The sequence below is a fragment of the Hipposideros armiger genome, unplaced genomic scaffold (genome assembly GCF_001890085.2).
Source record: "Hipposideros armiger isolate ML-2016 unplaced genomic scaffold, ASM189008v1 scaffold_36, whole genome shotgun sequence".
Lineage (NCBI taxonomy): Eukaryota > Metazoa > Chordata > Mammalia > Chiroptera > Hipposideridae > Hipposideros > Hipposideros armiger.
The window spans coordinates 4,855,601-4,866,045 of NW_017731386.1; the positions used below are offsets into that span (position 1 = coordinate 4,855,601).

Here is a 10,445-nt window from a genome sequence, read left to right on the forward strand (position 1 = left end):
AGAATGTAGGTAAATGTAGTCTTTAGATGAACACAGTAAATATATCCTCCCCAAAATCATGAAACAACAATTCACAAAGAGTAGCAATGGGCATTTCATTTGATGAGAAATTTCTCTCTCAAATCTTTAAATTTGAATAAATAAATGCAAATACAAACACATGCAAAGGTATGAGGTTGGACCCCTACCTCACACCATATATAAAACTAACTGAAAATGTATGACTGACCTAAACGTAAGAGCTAAAACCATAAAACTCAGAAAAGTAAATCTGTGATCTTGGATTAGGCAATGGTCACTTAAAAACACAGCAACCAAAGAATAATTTAAAAATGTGACTTCAAAATTAAAAACTCTGTGCTTCAAAGCACACTATTATGAAAAGACAACCTCCACAAAGAGAGAAAATACTTGCAACTAAGCGACTAGTATCCAGAATATGTGAAGACCTTACATGAATCAACAATAAAAAACTGTTAACCCAATGCAAAATGGGCCAAGAAGTTAAATAGACATTTCCCAAAAGAAAATATATAAATAGCCAAGCAGCACAAGAAAAGATGTTCAACATCAATGGCCATTAGGAAAATGCAAATCAAAACCACAATAACACTTTGCATCTACTAAGATGGTTATAATAAAAAAGACTGATAATTATAATAGACATAGAAAAGAATATGAAGACATTAGAACCCTCCTACATAGCTGATGAGAATGTAAAATGGTGCTGCTCTTTGGAAAATAATTTAGTAGTGCCTCAAAAAGTTAGACATAGAGTTACCATACGACCCAGCAATTCCACTCCTAAGTATATACCCAAGAGAACTGAAAATATATGTCCACACAAAACCTTGTGCATGCATACGAGCATGTATTCAGAGGAGCATTATTCTTAACAGTGAAAACAACCTAAATGTCCACTAAGTGATAAATGGATAAACAAAGGTGGTATATCTATACAAGAGAATATTGTTCAGCCACAAAAAGAAACAAGGCATTGTTACATGCTACAAAATGGATGAACTTTTAATGCATTAAGCTAAAGAAGCCAACATACACAACAAAAAGAAGCCAACAAAAAATACTACATATTACATGATTTTATTTATATGAAACTGTTGTTATTATTTTTGTTTGTTTTAAATGCCTCTTCCAAGGAACCAGGGGGAAAATATTCAGTTCTAAGTACACCAGACCACAAATAAGAGTTACATGCATCCATTTTCACTTTCTGTCCTCTTCTCCAATTTTCTTAAGTACCTATTAGATGAGAAAAGCTGAAGGAAAAGAAAAAGAAATATCCACAATAGGCAAATCCATAGAAACAGAAAGTGTGTTAGTGGTTGAGGGGCTGGGGGAGGAAATAGGGAGCAACTGCTAATGGCTGCGGGTTTCATGGGGGAGGTAATGAACATGCTCTGGAATTAGATGTTGTCTTTGCACAGCTTTAGAAATACACTTCAAAAGGACGAATTTTATTATAAGTGAACAATATCTCAACAAAGCTGTTAGAAAAAAAAAAGGCAGGGCAGAAGTGATGTTACTGTTCTAGTAAAAATAATTACTGCTTAATTTACATAGAAAGTTCTACCTATATTAAACATAAAGGAACATAATTAGATTTTGGTCTTGTTTGTTTGGTTTTGCATAATGTTAGTTAAGTCGGTGTTTCATTTATAAAACCATCATCAAGAGATTTTCTGCCATTTGCCTCCTTACATTTTTTACAGTCTAGTATGAAGAACACAGCAACCCAACCTGGGGTACCCTATCCCACAGCTCCTCAAATTTGCAAAGTGCTCAAAATGAAGATAATAAGTGGAAAAGGTCACTTAGATATGTAGATCAGGTGTCTGGGGACAGTTCAATCCAAGAGAGAGTTGGGCTCCTCATTTCTCATTGTGGTAATTTCCTCTCCAGGCCTATTTTTCTCTCAGATTGGTTCTGAATATCCCCCTTACACTTAATTATGTAAACTGTTGGTATAAAAAATGCTGCCCAATGAGATTATTCTCTATAAATACTTTTACAACAGGTCATTATGATTAAGGTGGGATTAATATTGCTTAAATGTCAAAAAATGGTGATTGGTTTCAGTATTCTGTAACATTTTCATAACCTAATCATCGCTTTTGGGCAGATTCCTGTTCTAATAACCTTTGTCAATCATGACTCCATAAATAACCATTTGCTTCATTATTCTCATTATTAACCTTTAGCAAAAAAAGGAGCCAGAGATGGCTTGTAGAAGAGGAACTGGTTCATAATGAAAGGAGAGGTTACTAAGCTCAAAGAATACATTAATTAGAAGAGCTTGTTGAATACTCAGCATCTCAAAATCAACAACAATAACAACAATAGGATGAACAGTAGTCTAAATAAGCTAATGTTTTCAAAGTCAGCCTATATCAGACGAGGCTGGTTTTACATTTCCATGGTTTTTGTCTGCAAGCTCCAAAAGACAGCAGTGATTTGTGGTACTCCCAAGAGTCTTGGCCAGCTAGGAAGTATATAAAAAGAATTTTTTTTAATTCTAGCTATTATCATAGGCAGTAATGTTTATAGTAGGTGAACATATTAGCCAGAATGCAGAATATGAATTTTACTCTCAAAGAAGCTAGCACAATTAAGCTAGCCTAAGAGTTAAATGTCAGCATTTGAAAAGAAATTACAGGCATACCCTGTTTTATTGCACTTCACTTTATTTTGCTTTGCTTCCTTGCACATTTTACAAAGTGAGGCTTTGTGGCAGCCCTGTGTCGAGCATGTCTGTTGGCGCCACTTTTTTCCAACAGTATTTGCTCACTTTGTGTCTGTGTCACATTTTGGTAATTCTCACAATATTTTAAACAATTTTTTTCTTATTATATTTGTTTGGTGACCTGTGATCAGTAATCTTCGATGTTACTATTGTATTTGTTTTAGGGGCACTACAAACCATGCATATAAGAAGGTGAACTGAATCAATAAATGTGTGTGTTCTCAGTGGTCCACTGACGGGCCATTCTACCTGTCTCTCTTCCTCTTCCCAGGCCTCTCTATTCCTTGAGACAAAACAATATTGAAACTAGGCCAATTAAAAACCCTATAATGGCCTGTAAGTGTTCAGGTGACAGGAGGACTTGCTCATTTCTCACTTTAAATAAAAACTAGAAATGACTAAGCTTAGGAAGGCATGTTGAAGGTTGAGACAGGCTGAAAGCTAGGCATCTTGCATCACTTAGTCAAGTTGTGAATGCAAAGAAAAAGTTCTTGGAAGAAATTAAAAGTGCTACTATAGTGAACACATGAATGATAAGAAAGTGAAACAAACCTTATTACTGATAAGGAGAAAGTTTTAGTGGTCTAGACAGAAGAACAAGCCAGCCACAAAGCTCCCTTAAGTCAAAGACTAACTCAGAGCAGGTCCCTAACTCTCTTTAATTCTATGAAGGCTGAGAGAGGTGAGGAAGCTGCAGAAGAAAAATATGAAGCTAGCAGAGGTTGGTTCGTGAAATTTAAGGAAAAAAGCTATCTCCATAACATAAAAGTACAAGGTGAAGCAGCAAATGCTAATGTAGAAGCTGTAGCAAGTTATCCACAAGATCTAGCTAAGAAAATTTATGAAAGTGGCTGCACTAAAAACAGATTTTCAGTGTAGACAAAACAGCCTTATATTGGAAGGAGATGCCATCTAGGACTTTCAGCTAGAGAGCAGAAGGCAATACTTTTAAAACTTCAAAGGACAGGCTGACTCTCTTGTTAGGGGCTAGTGCAGCTGGTGATTTTAAGTTGAAGCCAGTGCTCATTTACCATTCTGAAAATCCTACAGCCCTTAAAAATTATGCTAAATCTACTCTGCTTGTGTTCTTTAAATGAAATCACAAAGCCTGGATGACAGCAAATCTGTTTACAACATGGTTTACTGAATACTTTAAGCCAACTGTTAAGACCTACTGCTCAGGAAAAGTATTCCTTTCAAAACATTACTGTTCATTGACAATGCACCTAGTCACCCAAGAGCTCTGATGGAGACATACAAGGAGATTAATGTTGTTTTCATGGCTAACACAACATCCTTTTAAAGCCCATGGATCAAGAAGTTATTTTGACTTTGAATACTTATTATTTAAGAAATACATTTCGTAAGGCAATAGCTGCCGTAGACAGTGATTCCTCTGATGGATCTGGGCAAAGGAAATTTAAACCTTCTGGAAAGGATTCATCATTCCAGATGTCATTAAAAACATTCGTGGTCCAAGGGAAGAGATCAAAATATCAACATTAACAGGAGTTTGGAAGAAGTTGATTCCAACTCTCATGGATGACTTTGAGGGGTTCAAGGCTGCAGCAGAGGAAGTAACTGCAGATATGGTGGAAATAGCAAGAGAATTAGAATTAGAAGTGGAGCTGAATTATGAAGTCTCATGCTAAAACTTTAGTGAAACTTTAGTGGATGAGGAGTTGCTTCTTATGGATGAGCAAAGGAAGTGGTTTCTTGAGATGAAATCTACTCTTGGTGAAGATGCTGTGAAGACGAAGTGACAATAAAGAATTTAGAGTATTAATAAACTTAGTCAATGAAGCAGCATCAGGGTTTGAGAGGACTGACTCTAATTTTGAAAGAAGTTCTTCAGTGGGTAAAATGCTATCAAACACCATCACATGCTATGGAGAAATATGTGAGAAGAAGGGTCAATCGATAGGTCAAACTTCACTGTTGTCTTATTTTAAGACATTGCAACAGCCATACTAACCTTCAGTAATCACCAGTAGCCATTAACCTCGAGGCCAGACCCTNGTGAAGGGAGTAAGAAGTACAAATTGGTAGTTAAAAATAGTCATGGGGATGTAAACTACAGCACAGGGAACACAGTCAACAATATTGTAATAACTATGTACAGTGCCAGGTGGGTACTAGACTAATCAGGGGATCACTTCATAAATAACATAATTGTAAATGTCTGACCACTATGCTGTACTCCTGAAACTAATATAAAATAATATTGAATGTCAACTATAATTGACAAAAATAAAAAATTAAACCGCAAAATTTAAAAAAAGAAAAAAAGAACCTTTCTAGAATCTACAAGGAAAAACATGAAATGCTAAATAAATTCTAAAATGAATGTAAAATGCATGTATCTTTGAAGCAAAGCAAGAAAGAGAATAAGGAAAAAAATACAAGGAAAAGATTCACCTTGTAAATGGAGCAATTTCTTTTCAAGGAAATGGCAGAAGTCGAAAAAGAAAATCATAAGCCAGGGTATTCTTCTGAAGAACTGTGGATTTAATAAAACTAAGAGGAAAAGCTATAATATGCAATTTAAGCCAGATGGCAACCAACAAAGTCTCTCAAAGTCAAATGAATGCCTCATGAAGAATGAACTGCTGCTATCTCCATAACAACATCTGGAGATGAGCTTTTTAAAAAAAAAAAAAAAACTTATTTTGAGAGCAAATAAAATTTTATGTTTATCTGACATTGTGGCTACTCATAGGAAAAGCAAATAGAGTTTCCTACTATCTCAACTATATTTTTGCTCTGGTATTCAAAAACCTGTATATCAGATTAAGAGCCAACAAGGATTAGTCATAGAAACAAAGACACCTAAAGCAAATATTTTTTAGCTATCTCCAGTTTTTCTTGTTTCATTTTCTTCAAGAAACTACGGAACCAGACTGGTTGGGTTCATATCTTGGCTTTGCCAACCTCCTAGCAGTATGACCTAGGTAAGCTATTCATTCTCTTTGCCTGGGGTTCCTCTTCTGCAAAACAGGGATAATCACTTCATTGGGTTATTGTAAGGACTAAATGATTTAATATATGTTCAGAGCTTAGAACAGTACTTGGCGCACAGTATGTACCATACAAATACTTATTAAATAAAAATTAAAACTATATTAAGCCAAACCCTATATTAGACTTCTAGTGTACAAAGACCAACACATCATGATGCCTATTTTCAAAAAAGCTTGGTGACAGAGATGGATGAATAAACAATCATTAAAAAAGAACAAGAAACTTGTTGTTATAGAGATGAGCCCAGTCCACTGGTGAGCACACGAAGAGGACATTTAATTCAACCACGTTCTCATTCAGGCTGAGTCTTCACAATGATGCCCTTCCTGACAGGAAGTAGGTTTGTTGGCCAAATGTACCCAGTTCCCATAAGGAAAGAAGAGAACATACTTACCTTTGCTCAGCAAAGAGAAGCCTGTCACATAGAACAAACCAGATAGTATAGAAAACCAAGTGACAATCTCTACTTGGTATTCAAAATGAAACTTATTTGTCCTCTGTAGTTTCAAATGGCAGGGCCTATGAGTGGCCTTTATCTCTCAATTTCATTTTCATTGTATATAGGACATAATCTAAAACTTGATGACCAGGCACTTCTTGAAAACATGGTTTTAATAGTTTCATATTATTAAGTCAAAATGAAAATTCAAAAGTATCTCTTTTAGAGGGTACAATGTTGTCTCCATACACTTGGCCAACATTTTCATTCTAGTAGTGTGATTTTTTTTTTTTAATTTTTTTTTTTTAGTTTTGCCCCTCAAAGTTAAGGTTAAGAAAGGCAGTGTTAATATGACTGGTCTCTAGTGAAACCTCCATGAATCACTACCTTAAACAAAACAATAATATCTGAGAAAGCTTTGCTTTCCCCTAATTTCAAAAGTAGATAGAAAAAGGGTTAGGCCTCCATATCTAGATGTCTTTAGAGCCTCCTTCCTAGTGACAATTTCTTGACTCTCAGTCTATATCCTTAAGGTCATAAGACTCTATACTGGCCATGTAAAGGCCCCTCTGCCTCCCCTCCCATTACCTTGACAATGGGTTGCCCTTGCTTTTTGTACCCTCTAACTCACCTATGTCACGCAGAGGGAGTAAAAATACAAAAACAAAGGTCAAAAATCTGATCATGTTACAGTTCTCTCTAGCCCACTCAAGAAAGCAATAGGCAAAGCCCACCTTAAATACTGCCTGCCACTTTTAAAGTGGCAGGAAAAATCCAGATAAACAATCAAGGTTAACTCCACCTTCCTCTGCATCATTTTATAGCCTAGATTTTCAGAAAAACAGAACAAAAGAAAGTATTTAAAATTAGAATGCAAGTAAACCATTCATACTTTGGCCATTTTTTATAAATGTTGTGACTTCAAAAGAAAAGCATATGCTAAAACTCTAACTTTTACCACATTTCAGCAAAATTATTTCTTTTTTTAAAAACAACTTCCATATGTCCAAACTTTAGGTTCAAAACTGGTTTTCTTGGCCCGAACTGTTAATCCATTTGAGACAGTTGTCTCTAGTTTGAATAGTAATGGTGTTCTTTAGAAGGGTTGCAAAAACCATTCAGGACTTGATACTATTCAAAGGGGGAGGATAACACTTTAGTACATTATCCATGCTTTAATATTTCATATGAATGACTTCCACCCTACTACAGTGTTTTTTTTGTAAAATATTTTAATATATAAGGCTTATCTTTATCCATCTGAAGATTTAAACTCATGTGGATATGGAAATGACATCAAGTATCACTTGTTAGAGGGCAAGAATTAAGTCTTTAAAACTTGTCTCACATCACAACTGGCAGGACTCTGAACATTCATTTAATTATATAATTTAATTATAGTAAATTCATATAATTATAATATTAATTATAATAATTATAATATTAAATTATAATAATTTAATTATATACCATTTGGTGATACGTTTGTAAATGTTTATCTCTAAACACGCTCATATGTATGCAATTAATACATACATACATACATACATGTATATATACATATATATACACAACTTAAAATCATGCAAAATATTCCAATTTTATCCAATTAAAACTTTTATAAGTTACCCTGTCACTTTTATAATTCTAAAAATGTAAACATGACTTAGGAAAGGCTTGCTAGTGTTTTCCATAAAGACAACGAGTAACAAACAGCCCACCCGAGCTTCATTAAGCGACAGAGCACTGAGTTTCCTTTAACTTTCCTGCCGTGCTTTCATACGACCAGGAGCTTCCCCACTGACCCACAACCTGCTTAGAGAAATCATTCCTGACCTCTGGGCCCCAGGAACAGGAGAGGAAAAGGAAAGAGGTGAAGTAATAGACACCAGCTCAAGCACATGCTGTATTTGCATGTTTTAAGACAATATTATATACTGTGAGACAATTAAAGAAAAAGGCACACGACTCTTCTGACATCCTGCTGATCCATCAAAGACAAGAAAAGGTAAGAATAAAGACGCTTACCTGTTGTTCCTGCATTCTAGCAGCACCAAGTTCTGAGAGAGACATGGTGAGCTTCTCCTGCTGTTCTGACAGGTATTTTTGATAGAGACTTAGAAGTTCTTGGCATTCTCTATACTGGAGCTGAAGAGGTGAGATTGCAAATTAAGGGAAAAAACCTAGTAAGTAGATTCAAACTGCATCCATGAGTGCTTTTCAGAATCCAATAAGCAAAATAGAGACAGAAATGAAACCACATTTGGTGAGAATGTAGGTAAATGTAGTCTTTAGATGAACACAGTAAATATATCCTCCCCAAAATCATGAAACAACAATTCACAAAGAGTAGCAATGGGCATTTCATTTGATGAGAAATTTCTCTCTCAAATCTTTAAATTTGAATAAATAAATGCAAATACAAACACATGCAAAGGTATGAGGTTGGACCCCTACCTCACACCATATATAAAACTAACTGAAAATGGATGACCGACCTAAACGTAAGAGCTAAAACCATAAAACTCAGAAAAGTAAATCTGTGATCTTGGATTAGGCAATGGTCACTTAAAAACACAGCAACCAAAGAATAATTTAAAAATGTGACTTCAAAATTAAAAACTCTGTGCTTCAAAGCACACTATTATGAAAAGACAACCTCCACAAAGAGAGAAAATACTTGCAACTAAGCGACTAGTATCCAGAATATGTGAAGACCTTACATGAATCAACAATAAAAAACTGTTAACCCAATGCAAAATGGGCCAAGAAGTTAAATAGACATTTCCCAAAAGAAAATATATAAATAGCCAAGCAGCACAAGAAAAGATGTTCAACATCAATGGCCATTAGGAAAATGCAAATCAAAACCACAATAACACTTTGCATCTACTAAGATGGTTATAATAAAAAAGACTGATAATTATAATAGACATAGAAAAGAATATGAAGACATTAGAACCCTCCTACATAGCTGATGAGAATGTAAAATGGTGCTGCTCTTTGGAAAATAATTTAGTAGTGCCTCAAAAAGTTAGACATAGAGTTACCATACGACCCAGCAATTCCACTCCTAAGTATATACCCAAGAGAACTGAAAATATATGTCCACACAAAACCTTGTGCATGCATACGAGCATGTATTCAGAGGAGCATTATTCTTAACAGTGAAAACAACCTAAATGTCCACTAAGTGATAAATGGATAAACAAAGGTGGTATATCTATACAAGAGAATATTGTTCAGCCACAAAAAGAAACAAGGCATTGTTACATGCTACAAAATGGATGAACTTTTAATGCATTAAGCTAAAGAAGCCAACATACACAACAAAAAGAAGCCAACAAAAAATACTACATATTACATGATTTTATTTATATGAAACTGTTGTTATTATTTTTGTTTGTTTTAAATGCCTCTTCCAAGGAACCAGGGGGAAAATATTCAGTTCTAAGTACACCAGACCACAAATAAGAGTTACATGCATCCATTTTCACTTTCTGTCCTCTTCTCCAATTTTCTTAAGTACCTATTAGATGAGAAAAGCTGAAGGAAAAGAAAAAGAAATATCCACAATAGGCAAATCCATAGAAACAGAAAGTGTGTTAGTGGTTGAGGGGCTGGGGGAGGAAATAGGGAGCAACTGCTAATGGCTGCGGGTTTCATGGGGGAGGTAATGAACATGCTCTGGAATTAGATGTTGTCTTTGCACAGCTTTAGAAATACACTTCAAAAGGACGAATTTTATTATAGGTGAACAATATCTCAACAAAGCTGTTAGAAAAAAAAAGGCAGGGGAGAAGTGATGTTACTGTTCTAGTAAAAATAATTACTGCCTAATTTACATAGAAAGTTCTACCTATATTAAACATAAAGGAACATAATTAGATTTTGGTCTTGTTTGTTTGGTTTTGCATAATGTTAGTTAAGTCGGTGTTTCATTTATAAAACCATCATCAAGAGATTTTCTGCCATTTGCCTCCTTACATTTTTTACAGTCTAGTATGAAGAACACAGCAACCCAACCTGGGGTACCCTATCCCACAGCTCCTCAAATTTGCAAAGTGCTCAAAATGAAGATAATAAGTGGAAAAGGTCACTTAGATATGTAGATCAGGTGTCTGGGGACAGTTCAATCCAAGAGAGAGTTGGGCTCCTCATTTCTCATTGTGGTAATTTCCTCTCCAGGCCTATTTTTCTCTCAGATTGGTTCTGAATATCCCC

The 10,445-nt window shown here is 35.1% G+C and overlaps 1 protein-coding gene across 1 annotated transcript in view; it reads right to left on the reverse strand.

Moving 5' to 3' along the window:
• The window catches only part of KIAA1328 (KIAA1328 ortholog), a 310,874-nt gene that overhangs the window by 193,417 nt on the left and 107,012 nt on the right, over window positions 1-10,445 (reverse strand). The window contains exon 5 of the mRNA XM_019637897.1: window positions 8,250-8,377. Within this exon, the coding sequence (XP_019493442.1) occupies window positions 8,250-8,377 (128 nt within the window). The remainder of the gene's footprint in view (window positions 1-8,249; window positions 8,378-10,445) is intronic.